This window comes from Bos javanicus, chromosome 4 (assembly GCF_032452875.1).
Source record: "Bos javanicus breed banteng chromosome 4, ARS-OSU_banteng_1.0, whole genome shotgun sequence".
In the NCBI taxonomy this organism is placed as follows: domain Eukaryota; kingdom Metazoa; phylum Chordata; class Mammalia; order Artiodactyla; family Bovidae; genus Bos; species Bos javanicus.
This window is the reverse complement of record NC_083871.1, coordinates 114,441,265-114,462,970: the sequence shown is the minus strand read 5'-3', so window position 1 is coordinate 114,462,970 and position 21,706 is coordinate 114,441,265. Positions and strand designations below refer to the sequence as shown.

The 21,706-nt window shown below is 57.8% G+C and overlaps 2 protein-coding genes and 1 long non-coding RNA gene across 10 annotated transcripts in view; 2 read left to right on the top strand and 1 right to left on the bottom strand.

The window, feature by feature from the left end:
- Positions 1-1,257: 1,257 nt before the first annotated feature.
- IQCA1L (IQ motif containing with AAA domain 1 like) lies at positions 1,258-19,869 on the top strand. The gene is made up of 19 exons (XM_061415220.1): positions 1,258-1,364; positions 2,164-2,491; positions 3,750-3,869; positions 4,124-4,309; positions 7,180-7,251; positions 8,600-8,805; positions 9,740-9,824; positions 10,246-10,368; positions 10,503-10,578; positions 10,928-11,034; positions 14,175-14,258; positions 14,354-14,412; positions 15,095-15,177; positions 15,340-15,447; positions 16,077-16,276; positions 16,719-16,805; positions 17,056-17,233; positions 17,944-18,182; positions 18,592-19,869. The coding sequence occupies exons 1-19, from the start codon at positions 1,354-1,356 to the stop codon at positions 18,697-18,699; spliced, it is 2,460 nt and encodes an 819-aa protein (XP_061271204.1). The 5' UTR covers positions 1,258-1,353; the 3' UTR covers positions 18,700-19,869.
- LOC133246662 (uncharacterized) lies at positions 15,724-21,173 on the bottom strand. Of its 6 annotated transcripts, none has more exons than XR_009736101.1 (6): positions 21,036-21,170; positions 20,302-20,364; positions 19,065-19,833; positions 17,088-18,669; positions 16,690-16,747; positions 15,724-16,425 (listed from the first exon to the last, which is right to left on the bottom strand). It is a non-coding gene; the product is annotated as an uncharacterized LOC133246662 (long non-coding RNA). The 6 variants fall into 6 exon arrangements; XR_009736100.1 differs by lacking the exon at positions 21,036-21,170 and adding an exon at positions 20,484-20,996; XR_009736097.1 differs by having other exon boundaries at positions 19,065-20,404; positions 21,036-21,173.
- The window catches only part of ASB10 (ankyrin repeat and SOCS box containing 10), a 17,140-nt gene continuing 16,203 nt past the window's right edge, over positions 20,770-21,706 (top strand). The window contains exon 1 of one of the 3 annotated variants that reach the window (XM_061415217.1): positions 20,770-21,087. In XM_061415217.1, coding sequence (XP_061271201.1) covers positions 20,817-21,087 — 271 coding nt within the window. In that variant the 5' untranslated portion in view covers positions 20,770-20,816. Of the gene's footprint in view, positions 21,088-21,234; positions 21,684-21,706 lie in introns of those variants that run through there. The other 2 variants (XM_061415216.1, XM_061415215.1) reach the window with 2 other exon arrangements.

Genomic DNA, 21,706 nt, shown 5'->3' with positions numbered 1-21,706 from the left:
GTGGATTGAAGGGCTGGCTAGGACTGAGTGAACAGTCCAAAATCCTTTACATTCCCTTTGTAACTTCAAGTTCATATATTAAAAGGCTCGCTGTAATGATGGCTGAATTGTTACCCAACATACGTCATGCATGTTTCCTCCGTTGTCAAGCCTATGGTGGAGATGCCACGTGGTGAGAACTAATTATCCACGCTTTTGTCCCACGGCAGGAAAAAGACTGGCTCAGGAGACCTGGCCCAGAAGCTCAGCTCCTCCCCACTCCTGCTGTGTTTACACTCCTTGCTACTCTAGGCGTGACTCACAGACCAGCAGCTCTGTAACACCTTGGGAGCTTGTTAGGAATGCAGAATCCTGGGCCCCAGCTCAGAGTGCTGGATGGGAATCTGCATCTCGGCAACGTCCTTGGAAGCTCTGGGGACACGTGGATTCCTCCCCCGATCCTCTTTGCCTCTGTCTCTCTCCTCCCCTGTCCTTTGCCCCTTGCCTCATATATTTATTCAGACGTTCCCCACTCGACACTGAGCCAAAAGCACACCCCAGCAGACCCAAGCCAGGCTGATATGCTTTGAATTTTCCAAAGAATGTCCTTGTGAGCCTGAAGCAGTGATGGGGAAACCCACAGAGAGCTCAGAAGGAGCCCCCAAACACCACTGAGACCCACCCACTACTCCTTGCAACGCCATTCTTTACACAGGTACAGCTCACTCGAATCATGTGAATTGATGTCAGACCCCAGGGGAACTGGCGTGTTTGTGCTCACTTAAAGGGGGAAGCATGGGGACATCCCTGGTTACCCAACGGGTAGGACTCTGCACTTTCACTGCCGCGTGCCTGGGTTCAGTTCCCGGTTGGGGAACTAAGATTCCACAAGCCGCGTGAGCCCAGGCCTGCCAAGCCCAACTCCTGCCCCTTCGCCCCTGCGGTGCAGTCACACACGAGCACAGGGAGGCTGGGCCTGGTCTCCAGCCGAGAGGACAGCTGGACAAATGCCTTTAGGACTAACAACCATCCAAAACCTCACGGTCTACAGGGTGACGTCAAACAAAGCCCATTCTTTCATTTGATCCTTGCAAGGGAAGTGGCCACGGCTGACCCTACTGTCCACCCTGGCCACGGCTTGCTACAAGGGAGCCCACGCCCTCTGGCATGCCACCTCCGAGGTGTCCTCCGAGATAAGTGTCCCCAATCCTGTACCTGCACCCCTTGCCCTCACAGCCTTAGAACTTTGAGACAATGGGACAGAACTCTTAAAACTGGGCTATTCTGGCTTTGTGGAGCGGAGTCCGGGTGGAACCACAGACATTCTGTGGATTCCAGGACCAGCTCACAAAGGGCAGAGAGGAGTTGGGCACCATGTCCGAGGCGTGAGTGAAGGAGGGGAGAACGAAGGGCATGGCGCCTCCCTGGTCCTGGGGACAAGGCCGGTGGGAGAGGGGCTTCTGAGGTCCGGCCCCACCTGGACCCCGGACACTCACACAGCCACCCTGGCCGCTCCTGCCTGCGCTCAGGTTTCCCTTGGGCTACTGATTCCAGAACAGTCCCTCCGTACAGTCCCCTTCTCTACAGTTCGCCCTCACCCCTGCTTCCAGCCCACCATCCTAGACCATTGCAGCATTGCTGGGTGTCCCTCCAGCCTGGAGGGACCAGCCACAGACTCTGAAAGGCCCCTCCCTTGGCAGGACCCGTGGCAGGTGCCCATTCGTCACCCTCCTTGTTCCTCCCTCAGTCCCTTGGCTTCTCTAAGCCTCAGGGTGTCTCCCTGGGGCACCATCTCAGTTCCCTGAAGGTCTCTCCCTTCCCAGAACTCCACCCCGGGGCCATGAGTCTCCTTAGCATCACATCTGGGACCTCGAGTTCAGGTCTTCAGGCGCCTCAGGGGAGACCATCCCTCCCCCTCCGCCCTTACTCTTCTGAGGCTCAGGGCGCCCCCTCCTCAGCCCCCCTCCCCACTCCTCTGAGGCTCAGGGAGCCCCCTCCTCAGCCCCCCTCCCCACTCCTCTGAGGCTCAGGGAGCCCCCTCCTCAGCCCCCCTCCCCACTCCTCTGAGGCTCAGGGCGCCCCCTGCTGCCCCCCACCCGCTCCTCTGAGGCTCAGGGCACCCCCTCCTCGCCCCCTGCCCCTCCTCTGAGGCTCAGGGTGCCCCCTGCCGCCCTCTCCTCCCAGAGCTTACCAGCGCCTCTGGGACTCCTCCCACCTGATCTTGGAAGAGCTTCTGGACCAGGAGCCACTGCTGGGGGAAGCCGTTTCCGAGAGCGAACGGCAGCCCTTCCAGTACCGGCTCTCCTCGCTCTATCTGCACTACCTGGGGCTGCTGCGCCGCTTCGACACCCTTTACGACCAGATGGTGCAGCCGCAGAAGCGGCGGCTGCTGCGGCGCCTGCTGGACAGCGTGGCCTGCCGCGTGCTGGAGCTCAAAGACGATCTGGTTCACGCCGACCTGTGTGAGACCCACTGCCTGGACCAAGTCCTGCAGGACTTAAAGCTCACCCCGGTGCGCGGGCTGCTCAAGCAGTGCGCCCACCCCAGCTCAGGGGGCGGGGAGCTGGGGGGAGGGCTAGCCTTGATTTCCCCCTCCTTGTGGAAACAAACCAAGCCCCAGCCAGCTGGGAGTAGGGGTGGCCTTGACTTTCCTCGGACACCCCAGGCTTTGGGATGTCATCTGCAAGGGAAGGCGGGCAGGGCGATTGGACCATGGGGTTTGGAAAATTCACGCATTGTGGTTAGGAGGTGACTTCCCTGGTCGTCTAGCGGTTGAGAGTCTCCCTGCCAATGCAGGGGACACGGGTTCAATCCCTGCTTTGGGAAGATCCCACGTGCCATGTGGCAGCTGAGCCCATGAGCCACAGCGACTGAGCCTGGAGCCTGAGCTCCCCAAGAGAGGCCACCGCAGTGAGAAGCCTGTGCGTCCCCAGCAAGAGAGCAACCCCCATTGCAGCAACTAGAGAAAGCCTGTGTGCAGCAACGAAGACCTAGCACAGCCAAAAATAAATAAATAAATCTTAAAAAAAAAAAAAGTAGTTAAGGGTGGCTGGGGAGTCAGGCTGGAAGTTCTGTCTGGCTCGGAGAATCCACGAACCCCTCTGCAGGGGATTGCTGGAAAGGGTCCCCTGGAGGCTTGTTCCTCAAAGTGTGGTTCATGGACCAGCAGCATCAGCATCACCTAGGAGCTTGTTAGAGATGCAGAATCTCTGGCTGCACCCCAAAACCACTACTCTGCCTCTGCATTTTCACAAGACCCTCAGTGGATGTCTGTGCATCAGCAAGTCCCAGAGCACAGCGCTTCTGCACTGGCCTCCAGCCCGCCCCAAGGTCAGGGCTCCCTGTTCCATGTCTAAGGAGGACTCAGAGTTTCCCCAACTAGCTGCCTGAGACCCATCTGTGGGCTTGATAAAACAGACCTTCTCCAGGCCCTGCCATCCTGATGTGGTTGCCCAGGGAGGGCCTAGGAGCCTGCATTTTAAGAGCTTGGGTCCCAGTTGACTCAGATGTACAGCTAGGACTGGGACCACTGCCCATTACCTACCATGATCCTTCAGAATTCAACTCTGGCCACATGACAGGGTCAAAGAAAGAGGGAAATGAGTCTAGGGGCCATCTGCCCAAAATCTGTACATTTCCACCCCCACCCCCCTGCAGCTCTAGGATAGAGGAAGCCAGCCCCAGGGGTGTGTATGCAGCTGAAGGCGGTAACGGTTTGGCCAGAGTGTCTGGAGGTTTATTCCCAACTCTCCTCCTGTGTTGCCCCAAAGGCAGACCTGGAGGTTCCGATTCCCAGGTATTTCGAGCTGGAGCGGTCCAGCATCCTGAAGGAGCGAGAACACATGCTGGTGGAGCTGCTGTCCAGACTGAAGCCAGAGATCTCAGAGCGGGTGAGTCAGGGAGACAGCCCGGCCCTGGAACAGAGCCTGTCCTTCACCACCTCAGAGTGCGTTTTGGGTAGTCCTGACACCCTCACGGCTGTGCTATGCTCCTCGTAACCTTCCCCCGCCAAGGCAGAGGCACACGACTTGGGCACCTCACTGCCCTGGGACATGCCCCCAGCACGTCTTTGGGGGACTGGTCTCCCAACTGGAGATGGCAAACCCTCCCTCATTTCCTCCTCCTTTGCTCCTGCTGTGGCCAGAGCTTTCCAATATTAAGCCGGACTGAGGCCATAATCCTACTGCAAAAGGCCGAGCGGGCCAGGCAAGGCAGGCTCCGGGCCACCTTCATGCGGGAGATTCGGAAAGAGGAGGAGCGAGACCGGAAGATTCGGGAGGAAGGTCGGTTCAAGTTCAGTCAGGACGAAGCAGCCGTCACCATACAGAAGGTAAACCCCCCCCCACCCCCCACACCAGGCACCCTGGAGGAAAGTCACCTCCTCCAGGAAGACTGCCTGGCTCAGCAATTGATGACAGAAATACAGGCGCTTGGATTCTGCTGCCCCACAACTAGATGTTAAGCTGCTGCTGCTGCTAAGTCGATTCAGTCGTGTCCAACTCTGTGAGACCCCATAGACGGCAGTCCACCAGGCTCCCCCATCCCTGGGATTCTCCAGGCAAGAACACTGGAGTGGGTTGCCATTTCCTTTTCCAATGCATGAAAGTGAAAAGTGAAAGTGAAGTCGCTCAGTCGTGTCCGACTCTTAGCGACCCCATGGACTTCAGCCTACCAGGCTCCTCCGTCCATGGGATTTTCCAGGCAAGAGTACTGGAGTGGGGTGCCATTGCCTTCTCCGAGATGTTAAGCTAGGGACTTTCATCGGTAATAAACATGTATCTTATTTATTATTTGTTCTCCATCTCCCCCAAAAGACTTGAAGTGGGATGCCATAAAAGCCCCCCAAACAGAAGGATCATTAAAATCAGAGGAGAAAGGGAATTGTCTGGCAGTCCAATGGTGAGGACTCCTCATTCTCACTGCCAAGGACCTGAGTTCAATCCCTGTTCAGGGAACTAAAATTCCACAAGCCACATGGTGCGGCCAAAAATTTTTAAAATAACAATAATAAATAAAAATTTGAAATTATGGGAGAAAGATCCATAATACAGCAGCAGAACAGAGTAGATGATCATCCCCAAAACTTGTAAGACAGTGAAAAATAAGTCACAAAAGCTTTTCCGGCCTGCTATATCCTTCTGCTTTTATGTCTATTCATTCTATGAATTTTTGAGAGTTTGATATTGAAAGTGAGTAAAATGAAGTCTCTCAGTCATGTCCGACTCCTTGCGACCCCGTGGACTGTAGCCTGCCAGGCTCCTCCATCCATGGAATCTTCCAGGCCAGGATACTGGAGTGGGGTGCCATTTCCTTCTCCAGGGTATGTTCCTGACCCAGGGATCGAACCCCGGTGTCCTGCACTGCAGGACTTTACCATCTGAGCCACCAGGGAAGCTCCAGCTAAAATCTTAGTTTACCCACTTAAAAACATTAGTTGTGATATGTAGTGGAACCATGTGTAACTCTTCTGTATTTCCCAAGTCTCCTGTAAACGTTATCATTCTGTCATAACTGAAAAAATATAAAAGAAAGGCAAAGAAATGAGTCACTGAATTGTAGCCTAGCCTCCGGGTAGCTGAGGCAAAAGGAAGCATGATGAAGAATATGGAGTCTGAGAACTGATGACTCCAGGTGTCTTCGGGTTCTGGGCTGCCCGAGGTCACCCTTTCATCACACCCCCTCCCACCTCACTACAGAATACCCAGCTCCATCTCTAGATCCCCCGTGCCACCCCACTGTCTTGGTGGGCCGGCCTCTCCTCTGTCTCCTGGCAGCCCTGTGGATCTCCCCCCAGGTGCTGCTAAGCCGACCCACATGGGGGCAGTGGTTACCAGCTTGATAAGATGGGAGGCGCCCTAGAGAATGCCAGGGCAGGAAGGCCCAGGACTGCTGACCTGGGGCTGCTGGAGCTTTCTCTCTTAAGTCAAGCTCCTCTCCCATCTACTATCAAGTCCCAGAGCCTCAAAAACTTCTGTTTCCCAGCCCAATGCAGGGGACTTAGGACTTCTTCCCCAAAATCCAGAGCAAACCAGCCAACTAACAGACAGCAGCCTTGAGAACAGATGTCCTCTCCAAGCGAGATAGATTTTCAGATTGCAAATCAGGGAACTCGGGCTGGGGTGCTGTGCATCCCGTACCCAGGTCTGGCTGCTCCATGGGTGAACAGGGGGTCCTCGCCCTCGGGGCTCGCTGAAACAAGCCTTTGGAGAAGGTGGGTCAGCCCCAAAGCTGGAGCATCCTCCCCCAACCTGAAAGTCAAAGCGAGTCCTTTCGTCCCTGTCTCCAGACGTCGAGGGCATGGAAACACTGCGTCCCAGGTCCTGGGTTCCCCACTGGCCTCATCAGAGGGGACAGTATGTGAGGCCCTCAGTTATCAGGGCTCTTTGCTGTGCTCATTGTGGGAGAAGGAGGACAAAGCCTGGCCAGGAGCCTGCCCGCTGAGGCTCTGTCTCAAACTGCCAGATGAGGCACTGGCCCTGCCTCCCTCTATTCTCCTCCCCAGGGCACTGGGTTGTCCACGGGCCCAAGATTAGGTGGGAGAGGAGCCCTGGGTGAGGAGTCAAAAAACAGGGCCTTGGTCTTGGCTCTGCGCCGAACGGCCCTGAGACCTGGGAGAGGCCATGTCCCATCTCTGGCCTCAGTTTCCTTGTAACATGTAGGAATTAATTAGGGGAGCTGCATGGTCTCAACAGCACCCAGGTCTATGGGCCTGAGTGGAAGCAAGCATTTACTCCAGATGCTGGAAGTATGCTGAGAAGTGAGAGTGGGGAGGGCTTCTCAGAGGAGGTGGAATCTGAACTCTGATTTGTGCCTCAAAAGATGCAGCAGGTTAGGGACTTCCCTAGTGGTCTGTTGGCTAAGACTCTGCACGCCCAACGCAAGAGGCCCAGGTTCGATCCCTGGTTGGGGAACTAGATCCCACATGCTGTAACTAAGAGTTCACCTACCGCAACTAAGAAAAGAAATATTTTTAAAGGCAGGTTAGAAGGTAGAGATGAGACAGAGGGAATTCCTGGGGGGCTCTGAGAGTGCCGGGCGTCTGAGTGCAGACCGGCTCCACCCCGTCTGGGCTATCTCTGCTCAGGGGTCAGTGGCCAGTGAGCTGTGTCCTAGAGGTGCCCTCCCCAGAGCTCTGCCCCCTACCCTGCGTCCCAGCAGAAAGGCAGTGTGGGGAGTGTCCGGGCCCGTGTGTCCCCCCAGGTATGGAAGGGTTACCTGCAGAGGAAACGCACTCAGCAGGACCGGCGAACCGAGATGGAGTTCATCGGCATGGTGAGCGTCCTGCCCCCAGCCCTGTGCATACTTCCCTCCACTGAGGACTGCGGGAAGGGGGTCTGGGGACCCTGATGGAGGGTCACCACAAAGCCACTGCCAAGCCATGTCCCTTCCCGCTCCCCCCTGCCGAGAGCCCTTTGGAAGGAAGTCATACATGGGGTGGGGTGAGGGACAATGGCTCAGAGCATCCTGTCCCCTGGCCCATGATGGAGCTGGCAGGAGAGGCTGCAGGGGGTGGGCCCCGCAGTGGCACGAGGCCAGTTCCCAGGGCCAGTGGGTTTCCTGAAGCCTCTGGGAGAAGCATGTGGGGGGGCCAGTTGGGATGAGGACACACCCCCTTCACCCCAGAGCCTTCCGCAGAGGGCACAGGCTCCCCACTCACTCTGGGATCCCCGACTCCCTCCTCTCCTCTGCCCTGCAGGCAGAATGGCTAAGTGTGAACTAGGTGATGGGCACGAATGTGCACGTGGAGGGTGGGGGCGGGGAGCATGGGCCGAAAGGGGTGAGGGTACAGGGCGGGGAAGACAGACCCAAGTCCTCTGCTCTGCGGTGGTCGGCCCCCAGCTGGTCTCTGCTGACTTAGGAGAGGAAGCCATCACAGGGGTGAGATTCTGTGATCCCTGAGAGGGCGCTGGACCCTGGGCAGAGCCGCAAAAGCCTGGCCTATAAAGGGAGATTGGAGGAGGGTCTGGGAGGGATTGCTGGGGTTGGGGGCAGAAGAATTGGAGACCAGGGCTGGGATGGCTGCTCCAAGGAGGCTGGGGGCTTCAGAAGGAGGGAGGGACCGGGTGGCCCCACGCATGGGAGCGGAGGTCGGAGCTCGCTGATGACCGGGGCAGCCGGACCCCAGGAGGCCAGGGCTGGGTCGGGTCTTGGTGGGGCGTGGGGGCAGGGGGCCATGGCACGACTGGTGGGTGAGGAATGAGCCCGGCCGCCTGGGCCCATCAACAGTGTGAGCTCAGCGTTTTCAGTAATTGTCTCTGCACAGAGTGATATTTAAAATACATTTGGGAGCCAATGAGGCGGGAAAGTGGCTGCGGAGCGGCTGCCAACACGGGCGTTGGGCGTGGGGGTGGGGCTGGGGCCGGAGGCTGACGGGGGGCGGTGCGGGTGCTGGGGGAGCCGGCGGGGTGGAGGGGGCCAGCCCGGATGCATCTAGCAAACTCATTATCAGAGTAATTTACACAGACGAGTTTCAGGCTCCAAACACAATTTCTCCTGATGCAGGCAAGCCCTGTTGTTCCGCGTGGGTGTGTGTGTGCGCGGGGCTCTGTGCGGGGATGAGGGGGTGCTGGGGCGCCCCACTCCCACCCCTGAGCCCCTTGCCTCCCGTCCACTTCCCCAGCTCCCCTCAGCCAGCCCGGTGGAGCCCATGGGCGCCCGGTCCCAGGCCAGCCTCGGGGCAGATGTGCGCAGGCTCCGGCAGACCGAGAAGGAGGAGGAGTTCCAGCTGGCTGTGGTGAAGGCCCACGACCACCTCAGGGAGGTGGAGGGGCCCGACATGAAGGAGAAGATGAAGGAGCAGATCCGACAGTGGTTCATTGAGTGCCAGTCAGTGTCCCCGGCCTCCACGGACCCACCCCTCTCCCCCGCTGTGAACCCCCCTCTTGCCCTCCTCACCCGACCCCGGCTTACCCCCCAACCCCTGACATGCTGCTGACACACGGGGTGTAAACTCGGGGCCCCCAGCCTGCGGGAACAGCTCCACACGTGACTTCCTGCTTCCCCAGATGGCAGAGAAAATGCCAGAATAAGACGGGAAAGTGTCCAGGGACACCCCCTCACTGGTCTCCCTACTCTGTTCTGTAACAATCCACTCCCTCTCCCTTTCCCTCTGTCTTCCTTGTTCTTCGTCTTTCTCCATTGTCCTCTTCATCCATCCGTCCATCCACGCATCCAGCCAGCCACCCATCCGTCCACCCCTCTGTCCGTCCACCCACCCATCTGTCCACCCATCCATCATCCATTTATCCTTCTGTTCCTCCGCCCATCTGTTCATCCATCCATGCATCCCTCCACCCATCTGTCCATCCGTCCACGCATCCATCCATCCATCCACCCATCTGTCCATGGGATGGACCCACCCCCTGGGACCACCCATCCATCATCCATTTATCCTTCTGTTCCTCCGCCCATCTGTCCATCCACCCACCCATCCACCCATCCATACATCTGTCCACGCATCCATCCATCCACCCATCCGTCTACCCACCCATCTGTCCATCCACCCACCCATCCACCCATCCGTCCATCCTTCCATGCATCCGTCCATCCACCATCCGTCCACCCACCCATCTGTCCATCCATCCATCATCCATTTATCCTTCTGTGCCTCCGCCCATCTGTCCATCCACCCACCCATTCACCCATCCATACATCTGTCCATCCATCCACCCACCCATCCACCCATCCACCTTTCTGTCCACCCATCCGTCCACCCATCCTTCCATCCATCCATCTCTCCGACCATCTTATGTCCATTTAGTGCCCTCACCGGCCGATTCCCTGATTATCCAGACGAGTCTTTAGGTGGATCCTCCCTGATCTTTGCAGACAAGACTCCAGAACAGGTACCCAGAGGTGGGAATGGAGGTGTTTCTTTGTTAGGTGGAATCTGAGGTTAGAGAGTAACCTGAGTGTCAGCTGAGGGTAGTGGGGGATGGGTGGGAGGATGCAGATGTGGTGGAGGAGGGGGTCCCCAGAAGGAGCTGGAGAAGGCCCCCTGGGTCAGAGAGAGGAGATGTGTCTGATGAGAGCACTGTGACTCCAGCTCCCCACCTCCATGGAGACCCCCGGGGAGAGCAGCAGCTCTGAGCAAGCACCCACCTGCTCAGTTGAGCCCCTTTCTTCCTGGACTCTCGGCGCCTGGGTCCCACCCGTGATGCGAGGCCTTGGGAATCCTGGGTCCACCCCTAGCTCAGGCCCTGGGATTCTCTGACTCGTATCAACCCCCTCAGTCTTCCCCAAAGCATCTTCCTGTGTCTGTCACAGGTGAGGATGGAACTGGAGGTGCAAGTCCAGGAGAACAAAAAAAAAGAGCAAGAGAAAAGTAAGGAGAAAGAAAAGGAGGAAAAAGAGAAAAAGAAGAAGAAGGGAGAAAAGACCAAGAAGGGAGTAAGGCACCGCCTGGAGCCACGGACCAAGGGGGCAGAGAATTCCTGGCGGGAGGCGGGTCTGGGAAGATCAGGCCCAGATGCGCGGTGATGCACGGAGGTGAGGGCTTCGAGGGGAGGATGTCTCTGTTCTAGGAAGCGGACACGATGCTTAGAGCACTGCCTTCCAAATCCGTCCCTGCGATTAACGCCGGCCACAAGGAGTACACGAGTGAGAGCAGAGGGGCGGTCAGGCCTGTGGGGTCTTGGGGTGACCTTGGTCCCCGGGAGAGTGGGCCCGTGCCACGTGCGGGGACGTGGGGACGTGGGGGTGACGGCTGAGGGGAGAAAGCCAAAGAGGAGAGGGGCATGAGGTGTGCTCCCTGGGCTGTGGGTCTGAATCCTGTGGCCATAGGCCTTGGGATCAGGCCTCGATCTGCAGTCTGGGTGGAAGTGCCAGGCAGTTCGGTGAGAGGAGAGCTGGGCCAGCGGGCGTGCATGGACCTGTGAGCTTCTGTGTGCACGTGAGTGTGAGTGTGTGTGTCCATCTGGATCCCGGACACACGCCCCTGCACCGGCAGATCTGTGGAAGAACCGGTTTGACAGCCTCTTTCCCAGCCAGAGTTTTGACTCTGAGACCCTCAAGATAGAAGAGAGGAAAGACGTGGAGCAGGAAATCCGGATACAGGTGAGCGTCCCTGCGGGGCCTCCAAGGATCAGGCTCCATCCTTGCTGCCCGCCGGCCGGCCCGCCAGCCTCTGCAGCACCCTGCCTCTAGGCACCACCTGCCCGGCGTAGTCCTGGCTCCATCTGGGTGCGTCTTGGTCCCCGGGGTCCTCTGACGCAGCCCTGAGGGAGGGGGACGCAAGGGGCTCTATGCCAGGGTCATACCCACGATCCTCTGCCCACCCTGTGCTGCGCACTTTGGGAGCATTGGATCACACAATCTTTCCAACAACGCATGAGGCAGGCGCCTTGATTTTCTTGACATCACATGTGAGGAAACCGAGGCTGAGAGGTCACGAAATTGCTCAAGGTCATGCAGACTTTATTTAATTTATTTGGCCACATTGGATCTTCGTTTCGGCCCTTGAGACGTTTCATTGCAGCACGCGGACTCGCTAGTTGTGGGTGAGGGGTCAGTAGTTGTGGAGCATGGCTCAGTTGCTCTGTGGCATAAGGGATCTTCATTCTCTGATCAGGGATTGAACCTGCGTCCCCTGCATTGTAAGACAGATTCTTACAACGTGACCAGCAGGAAAGTCCTCCACGCAGACTTTAAACAGTGGATCTGGACTAGGCTAAAGGCAAGGGAGACAATGAAAGAGATACCCATTTGAATGCAGACTTCCAAAGAATAGCAAAGAGAGATAAGAAAATCTTCCTCAGCGAACAGTGCAAAGAAATACAGGAAAACAATAGAATGGGAAAGACTAGAGATCTCTTCAAGAAAATTAGAGATACCAAGGGAACATTTCATGCAGACATGGGCACAATAAAGGACAGAAATGGTATGGACCTAATAGAAGCAGAAGAGATTAAGAAGAGGTGGCAAGAATACACAGAAGAACCATACAAAAAATATTTTCATGACCCAGATAACCACGATGGTGTGATCACTCACCTAGAGCCAGACATCCTGGAATGTGAAGTCAAGTGGGCCTTAGGAAGCATCATTACGAACAAAGCTAGTAGCTGCTGCTGCTGCTAAGTTGCTTCAGTCGTGTCCGACTCTGTGCGACCCCATAGACAGCAGCCCAGCAGGCTCCCTCGTCCCTGGGATTCTCCAGGCAAGAACACTGGAGTGGGTTGCCATTTCCTTCTCCAATGCATGAAAGTGAAAAGTCAAAGTGAAGCTGCTCAGTCCTGTCCGACTCCTAGCGACCCCATGGACAGCAGCCTACCAGGCTCCTCTGTCCATGGGATTTTCCAGGCAAGAGTAGAGGTGAGTTGAGCTATTTCAAATCCTAAAAGATGATGTTGTGAAAATGCTGCACTTAATATGCCAACAAATTTGGAAAACTCAGCAGTGGCCACAGGACTGGAAAAGGTCAGTTTTCATTCAATCCCAAAGAAAGGCAATGCCAAAGAATGCTCAAACTACCTCACAATTGCACTCATCTCACACACTAGCAAAGTAATGCTCAAAATTCTCCAAGCCAACCTTCAACAATATGTGAACTATGAACTTCTAGATGTTCAAGCTGGATTTAGAAAAGGCAGAGGAACCAGAGATTAAATTGCCAATATCCGTTGGATCATCAAAAAAGCAAGAGTTCCAGAAAAATATCTACTTCTGCTTTACTGACTACGCCAAAGCCTGTGACTGTGTGGATCACAACAAACTGTGGAAAATTCTTCAAGAGGTGGGAATACCATACCATCTGACCTGCCTCCTGAGAAATCTGTATGCAGGTCAAGAAGCAACAGTTAGAACTGGACATGGAAGAACAGACTGGTTCCAAATAGGGAAAGGAGTACGTCAAGGCTGTATATTGGCTTCCCTTGTGGCTCAGCTGGTAAAGAATTGGCCTGCAGTGCGGGAGACCTGGGTTCAGTCCCTGGATTGGGAAGATCTTCTGGAGAAGGGAAAGGCTACCCACTCCAGTCTTCTGGCCTGGAGAATTCCATGGACTATATAGTCCATGGGGTTGCAAAGAGTCAGACACGACTGAGCGACTTTCACTTCACTTCACTTCATTTATTTAACTTACATGCAGAGTACATCACGAGAAATGTCGGACTGAATGAAGCACAGGCTGGAATCAAGATTGCTGGGAGAAATATCAATAACTTCAGATATGCAGATGACACCACCCTTATGGCAGAAAGTGAAGAAGAACTAAAGAGCTTCTTGATGAAACTGAAAGAGGATAGTGAAAAAGTTGGCTTAAAATTCAATGTTCAGAAAACTAAGATCATGGCATCTGGTTCCATCACTTCATGCAAATAGATTGGGAAACAATGGAAACAGTGAGAGACTTTATTTTCTTGGGCTCCAAAATCACTGCAGATGGTGACCTAAGCCATGAAATTAAAAGATGCTTACTCCTTGGAAGGAAAGTTATGACCAACCTAGATAGCATATTCAAAAGCAGAGACATTACTTTGCCAACAAAGGTCCATCTAGTCAAAGCTATGGTTTTTCCAGCAGTCATGTATGGATGTGAGAGTTGGACTGTGAAGAAAACTGAGCACTGAAGAACTGATGCTTTTGAACTGTGGTGTTGGAGAAGACTGTTGAGAGTCCCTTGGACTGCAAGGAGATCCAACCAGTCAATCCTAAAGGAGATCAGTCCTGAATATTCATTGGAAGGACTGATGCTGAAGCTGAAGCTCCAATACTTTGGCCACCTGATGTGAAGAACTGATTCATTGGAAAAGACCCTGATGCTAGGGAAGACTGAGGGCAGGAGGAGAAGGGGATGACAGAGGATGAGATGGTTGGAGGGCATCACCAACTCGAAGGACATGAGTTTGAGTAAGCTCCGGGAGCTGGTGATGGACAGGGAGGCCTGGCGTGCTGTAGTCCATGGGTCTGCAAAATACTGGACCCGACTGTCTGAACTGAACTGAACTGGGGCTTGAACTGAAAGCTGACTGGCTCCATCCTCGGAGCTTCTGCCCACACGAATGCCAGGCTTGAGCATGAGTGAGATGTGGGTCAGGGTTGGGACATTCTGAAAGAACCTTCCACCCCCACCAGCTGCCATCACTGGGCTGGGCTGGATCTTCCCTGAGGGCCCCCTGACCCCGACTTCATCCTCAGCCTCCTACCTGTCCTTCCCAAGCCCTGGTCACCCGAGCACACCCCCTGCCGGCCCCCAGGTGGATGATCTGATGCGTCAGGAGCTGAAGAACCTGAGGCTGGCCGTGGACAGGGAGGAGACGAGACCCGTGAAGCCTCCAAAGGCAAGACGAGGGGCTGGGGCTGGAACAAGGCAGGGCTCTCAGGCGGGGGAGTCAAGGAACAGAAGACCACTGCCTGTGTGTTTGCTTTCTACCAGAAGAAGGCGGGCAAGAAACCTGGGAAGAAGAAGAAGGAAAAAGACCTGACCCCAGACAGGTAGAGCCCGCACTTCACTGGGGGTGGTGGAGTGAGCCCTCGTCCAGGACAGATCTGATGTCAGGGCCTGGTTCTGTGGCTGTGTGACCTGGGGGAAGTCACTTAACCTCCCTGAGCCCCCGTCCTCGGTAACCTGAGTCCCTGCCCCGCCAAACTCACGGGAGAGCCTTGAGGATGAACTCAAGCACAAGAAAGTGCTTGGAAAGTGGAGATTGGGGATGAGCTGTGAGTGGGGCGTTGTTCCAAACGCCGCCTGCTTCCTGTGTCTCCTTCCTTCCACACTCCCCCACCACCCCTGGGCATCCCGCTGGGCATCCTTGCCAGTGGCCCCTCTCCACTCCTCTGGTGGTGTGAGTGCACTGGGGCCAGCCCCGCCCCCAGCCTCCCAGAGTGTGTACATCTTCCGTGTGGTTTCTAGGAAGGGGCTGTGTGTCACCCACGTTGGGTCTCAGAGGGTCCTTCTCACAGGCCATTCAGACCCCAGGGCACCCAGCTGGGGCACGCTGCCGGCTGGGCCAGCGGGCCAGCGTCGTGCCTTCTGATGCTGTCTGACCACAGGAAGGCAGACAGGGCACCACTGGCGAGTCCCCCTTGCCCCCTGCTCCTGCCTGCAGCAGCACCCCCGCCAATCTGTGTCCCTTTCCCTTTGTCCTGGGCGCCCCCCTGTGCCACCCTCTGCCAGGCCTATGGACTCCCTGTTTGAAGAGCTCGTCGTCTTAGGCCTTCTAAAGAAGAGCGAGACAGTGCCCTTGAAAGACTACATTGGTGAGACCTCCCCCCAGCGCCTACTCCAGGGCTGGACCAAGGAGCGGTTCCCCTGGCCGTGGCCATCCCCGAAGCCGACTGCTAGCCCTGCGTGACCCCTCTCCCCATGTGCCCTGCCCCAGCTGGTGCTGCTCACCAGCTGCGCCCTCCTCCCCTCCCCAGGTGACTGCCTCTATCTCGGATCGGCTCTGAACTTGGCAAACAAGCTGCCTATGCCCTCCCTGGCTGACATCCGGCAGAACATGGCCTTGTATGGGATTCTGCGGCTAGGTGAGAGGCCTGGTGGGGAGGCAGGCCCTGGGGCAGTGCGGCTTCGGGGTGGGCGCTGAGGCAGGTGGATCCGTCCTGGGCTGTGGGTGCGTGTTGGGCTCCCCCTGTGCCTTCCTCAGGGCCCCCCTGGAGGTCACACACTGAAGCCAGGCAGGCCCTCAATCTGCTGAGGACCCCACATTTCCAGCCCCTCCCTCAGTCCTGAGCAATCTCCCCTAGTCTGTCCTGTTCCCAGAAGACCAGCCCCCAACCGCCTGAAACACACCAGAGGCTGGATCTTTCTGAAGGGCTTACGCCCTTTAATTCCATCCCTTCAAAATCCAGGAGTGGAAACAGGTGGAATGGAAAGAAGAAGGGGCACTGGGAGGAAGGAGGCTCTCTTCTGAACCCCTTCTCCCCACCAGTGCCCCCCTTCCCATGTAGCCCTTCAGAATTAGGCTTGCTAAACCATTAGGCTCCATCCAGGCTGCCTCTCGCGGGGGCTTTGTCCAGGCCCTGGGGCAGAAGAGTGCAGCCATGACCTGACCCTCGTCTTGCCCAGCCTGGGGACCATGGCCTCCCCTCACTCAACGTCTCCACCCCCGGCCCCCTGCCGGCCCCTAGCCAACCCCCTCCGTCTTCTCTCTCAGGCTCCCCAGATATACACTCCATGGCTCCCCTCATCCGCTCCATCCTCCTGGTGGGCCCCTCCGGTATGGGCAAGAAGATGCTGGTGAAGGCCGTATGCACGGAGACCGGTGCCAACCTTTTCGACCTGTCGCCGGAGAACCTGCAGGGCAAATACCCCGGCAAGACTGGGGTGCAGATGCTGGTGCACGTTGTCTTTAAGGTCTGGGAGTCTCCCGACGGCATCTCCAGTTCTCAGACTGTGACAACAGGGCCGGGTGGGCTCGGCGGGGAGGTCGGGGGGGTCACCCAGGTGCAGTGTCGTTTCAGGAGCTGGTGAGGTCTCCCTACCAGTCAGTCCCTGCTGGGAGCCTGTGGATTCCCAAAGCCCCAGTGATGAGGGAGGTGGGAAGGAAGTAGGAGGCAGGGTAGTTTCTTCTTTTGGCAGAGATGAAGCTGAACACATAGCTCCCCGCACTACCACCCCCCACCCCAGGGTGTGGGGTGATGGGTGTTGGAAGGGCGGAGAGGTGGGGCTGGCAGGATGTGTGAACAAATCCGGCCACTGACCGAGGATGGCCCTGACCCTGGGTTTGACCAGATGGGGAGGGGACCCTTCCCCAAGGAAAGTCTAACCTTGGGCTTCTGTTCTCTGATGCGTCCAGGTGGCTCGATACCTACAGCCTTCTGTGATCTGGATTGGGAATGCGGAGAAGACCTTCTACAAGCGAGTCCCCAAAGAAGAGGAGGAGGTGGGCAGAGCCTGTGGGCAGGGCTGGCAGGCATGGGTGTGTTCACGTCACTCCAGACCTCACCCGCCAGGTGGCCTCGGACAAGTCCTTCTCCTGCCTTACTTCCTTACCCTTAAAGCGGGACCGACGGCCCCTCCCATCTGCCCCCACCCCTACCGCAGTCCTTGTGAGGCTGAGGTTTGTGAATTAGAAGCCAGCATGATGTCCCTGGTTCCCACCCACCCCGCCCTCCCCACTGTCCCCGGAACAGATGGACCCGAAGCGAATAAAGAAGGACCTCACCAAGGCCCTGCGGCTGCTGAGTCCCGGGGACCGCGTGATGCTGATCGGGACCACCGACCGGCCGCAGGTGGCCGAGATGAAGGGCCTTTGCCGCACCTACGAGCGCATCCTCCTCCTGCCTCGGCCCGATTATGCCTCTCGCTATGGTGAGGCCCCTTGTGACCCCGTGGACTGCAGCCCACCAGGCTCCTCTGCCTGTGGGATTCTCCAGGCCAAGATGCTGGAGTGGGTAACCCTGTTCTCCTCCAGGGGATCTTCCCAACCCAGGTCTTCCCTGGTGGCTCAGATGGTAAAAAAATCTGCCTGCAATGCAGGAGATGCAAGTTCGATCCCTGGGTCGGGAAGATTCCCCTGGAGAAGGGAATGGCAGCCCACTCCAGTATTCTTGCCTGGAGAATCCCACGGACAGAGGAGCCTGGCAGGCTACAGTCTCCATGGGGTCGCACAGAGTCGGATACGATGGAGTGACTAACGCTTTTTCACTTTTTTCATGGTGAGGCTGGGGAATGTGGGGTCAGGTTAGAGAAGGGGTCGAAGGACTGCCCTTGCCAAAGCTCCCCGCTTCCCCCATCTGCCCCTGCTGAGTCCTGACCTCCACTCCAGGTGCTCTGGAAGGATGACTAGACAAGCTGCCCTGGGGCCTGGGGCCTGGTGTGCCTCTGTAGACATGGGCAGGCCTCTCAAGTCCTCGGAGTCTCGCTTGCCGTGTTAAGTGGGGAGGAAGATCCTTACCTCCCCGGGAGGAGGGCTGCTGCTGGACGCCGGGCGGCTTCCAGAAGCACAGAGCTCCTCTGTAGACACGGAGGCGCCCACTGCCTCTCCCTGCCGTGTGTCCCCCACCCCCAACTGCACACAGTGCTCTGGAGGCATATGATCGAGGCCCAGGGAGTCCAGGGGACCCAGCACCTGGACATCAGTGCCCTGGCCAAGGTGTCTGATGGCTACACAGCTGGCTGCATCCTCCAAGCCATCCAGGCAGTGCTGACCGAGCGGCGGCTCCTGCAGTTGTCCAAGCGGCCCCTCCTGACCTCAGAGTTCCTGGGGCCTCTGGCGAAGCTGGACCCGGTGTACAGGGAGGAGGAGGAGTCCCTGAAGGTGAGGCTTTGGGGGGTTCAGGACCAACAGCAATGGGGGAGTCAGCCCTCTGAAGCCCCCCCTCCCAGGCCCATAGTGTACTTTGGATCCCTCCATCTGCTCCCCACAGAGCTCAGAAGGGAAGGACTTGTGGGCAGGGCCAGCTGGGCACCCACAGCCACTGACCCCGGGGATGGCTGGGGGAGGACCAGGGGCTACAGGGCAGGGGAGGAGGCCTCTCGCCCCTGACCATGGCCCAGAGTATCCGGTGACGAGCGAGGGAAACCAGGGCTCTGGCAGGAACCCTAGGACCCCAGAGGAGAGCAGAGGACCTGCGTGCAGAAGACACAGATCCATTGGAAGGGAAGAGCGAGGTCACCCAGCAGAGCGGAGGGTCTGACCCGTCACCTTCACCCTTCCTGCAACCCAGGACTGGTACTTCAAGACCCCACTGGGCAAGAAGAGGATGAAGCTTCTCAAGGACCAGGACGCTGCTGAGGAAGCCAAGCTGGCAAAGGAGAAGAAGAAGAAGAAGTGATGCTGAGGCTGGGGTGCCTGAGATTAGGAGCAGGACGGGTGGGGCCCCACGGGCCAGGAGGGGTTAGGGGCGGGGCAGAGGTATAAACGGCCGGACGGCTCGGGGACCTGCTCTCTTTGTCCATTTCCGTGCTTCCTGCCCCTTTCTCTGTGCCCCTGCCCGGCTCAGCCTTGCTCCACTTTGCACCCACCCTCTCCCCACCCCCGGCCACACTGCTCACAAGCCGGCTCCGCTCTGGTTCCCAGACTCCTCTGACCCCCACCTGGTGTCTTCGCCTGCTGTCATTTCCCCGCCCTGGCTCCCCAGCCCTCTCCCTCCCCGAGGTGTTCGTGTATGCATGCTTAGTCGCTTCGGTCGTGTCCCACCTTTTGCAACCGCGTGGACTGGAGGCCGCCAGGGTCCTCTGTCCATGGGATTCTCCAGGCAAGAATATGCTGGAGTGGGTTGCCATTCCCTGCTCCAGGGGAATCTTCCTGACCCAGGGACTGAACGTGCATCTCTAATGTCTCCCACATTGGCAGGCGAGCTCTTTAGTACTAGTGCCATGTGGGGAGTCAGAGGCGTTTAAGGGAGAAACATAGGAAAAGAAGGGAAAAAAGGCCTACAATAAGTATAGAAGGAAAAAAAAAAAAAAAAGCCGGAGCATGGGGCCAGCAGACCCTGGCTGTAACCTGAGTGGTCTCACGTGGTCCTTTCCTATCTCTGGGCCTCAGTTTCCTTCTTCAGTGAAGTGAGGAGAGGTTGTATCTCCAAGATCCCTTCTATTCTAGGGTTTATTTCTACAAGAGCGTCTCTGGGGCAGCAGTGGATCGGAGTAGGGGCAAGGGGAAATGGTTCTAGGGGAAAAGGCGGTAGGGAAAGGCAGGCACCCGTGGGCAGGGCGAGGGCTGTGGGCAGACCCAGCATCTTCGCTGAGGGGTCTCCAGCGTTCTTCTGAACACCACCTCTCCCATTCCCACCTGCCGGAGCTCTGCATTCCTTCCTATGACCCTCGGTGGCGGAGGTGGGGGATGAAAGGGACGCAGCCTCCTGCTCCTGGTGGAAGGCCACCCACGGGCTTCGAGGGGGACCCTAGGGAGCTCGGGATGACCATGCCACCGAGTTCTGGGAGCCCCAGGGTGATCGCCGAAAAAGCTGTGTAAGGATCATATGAATAAAGGTCAAAGCGTGTGGCCCGTGTCTTGAGAGCCAAGGGAGAGGAGACCACTGGACCGGCCTGAGAGGGTCCTGTGCTGGGCAGGAGGTCCCCCTGGGGGCTGGTTTCGAGTTTCCTTTCTCCCTTCTCCCCTTTTCATCTCCCCTGGAGAAGTGCTCTCTTTATCCTAAGGTACCCCCAATGGACAGAGTACTTCCTCTTTGATTTCCAGGTAGTGATGGCATGGGAGACCCCCGGGGTCACCCAGGGAGATGAGGGTCAGCGCCAAGCTGGGCTGCCTGCAGGCTGAGCCCTCTGTCCCCAGCGCAGAGCACCCATGGTGGGGATTCCTCACAGAGGGGGAGGTGTTCTCTGCTGTTTGCTGGAGACCCCTAGCTTGCGTTTGGGAGCGGGAAGGTATGGGGTAGTTGGTGACATTCGGAAGGCAGGGCCCCCTCTTGCCCTACCTCTAAAGTCAGAGCCGGGCTGCTGGAAGCTGGCTCCATGAAGCACAGGACAGATGAGAAAGCCTGAGAGACAGCAGCTTGGGATTGACCCCCACCCCGATCCCTGCAACACCACGTCACACCTTGGCCACAGCACCACCACCCCCTCCCCCCGCCGCCCCCGGGGCTCCCTTTCCCTTCACCCAGGAAACTGCAGGTTGGACTCTACGTCTGGGTGGTCCCTTCAGCCCTGCCGCCTGTCCAGCTCTGCGGGGGAAGTTCTGAGCTCCGCCTTGACCACCTCCTCCAGGCTCCTCCCTAATTCCCCAGCCTGAGGCCTCCTTGCTTGGCAAGGCTGGGATGTCCAGGCTATTTATGGCCTATGGATGGGCTATTTATGGCATGGCCTCTGTGTGCTCCCTGCCCCTCCCACCCCCCCAACCCCCCAGGGCCTGAGCCTGGCTTCAGCCCAGAATCCACCCACCCCAACTGCCAGCAGCATAGCCCAGGGCCCTGCTCTCGCCCTGAAAGTGGCCATGCCTGGGAGCAGGAGCTCCCCTCCCCAGCGGGGACGCCTTCTGGGGTGCCCCCCCTCGGCCCCGGCCGGCCAGTTCTGGGGGGCCTGGTCCCACGCGGCCCAGGAGCGCCCTGGGCGCCCGCCACTGCTGTGCCCGGACATGGCGCTACAGAACGCCCTGTACACGGGAGACCTGGCGAGGCTGCAGGAGCTGTTCCCCCCACACAGCACAGCCGACCTGCTGCTGGAGAGCCGGGCGGCGGAGCCTCGCTGGACCAGCTGCCAGAGGGGTGAGGGCCCCAGACGCGGCTGAGGGCAGGGGATCCGGGAGCGGTGGCACCCAGAGCTTGAGGATAAGGAGCAGGCCCCGGGGCTGTTTCCCTTCCAGCCCGAGGCTTGCCTAAACCTTGGCCCAGGAGACAAGTCATGCGGAGCCCAGAATAGCTCCTGCTGAAGCCCAGTGAGTGGCCAGCTCAGGCTCAGAGACGCTGAGGACCCAGAGACGCTGGCCCGTCCCCCTCTTCCTCCTCTTGGGCTCCCGCCTCCCCTCCCCCAACACCCCCTGCACGCTTACACCCTGCCCTCATGAGCTGGTCCCCAGAAGAGTGCAGGGGGCAGGGCGAGCCCCCTGGTGACAGACACGCCCTCTGTGCCAGGCTGGTGAAGAAGCCCCACGGAGGGTCCCCGGAGTCTGGCCCAGGGCCCATTGTCACCCGCACGGCCTCGGGACCTGCCCTGGCCTTCTGGCAGGCAGTGCTGGCCGGGGACGTGGGTTCTGTCTCCCGCATCCTGGCCGACTCCAGCAACGGCCTGGCTCCGGATTCCATCTTTGATACCAGCGACCCAGAGCGATGGAGAGATTTCCGCTTCAACATCCGCGCTCTGAGTATGGGCCAGGGTCATGGGGGT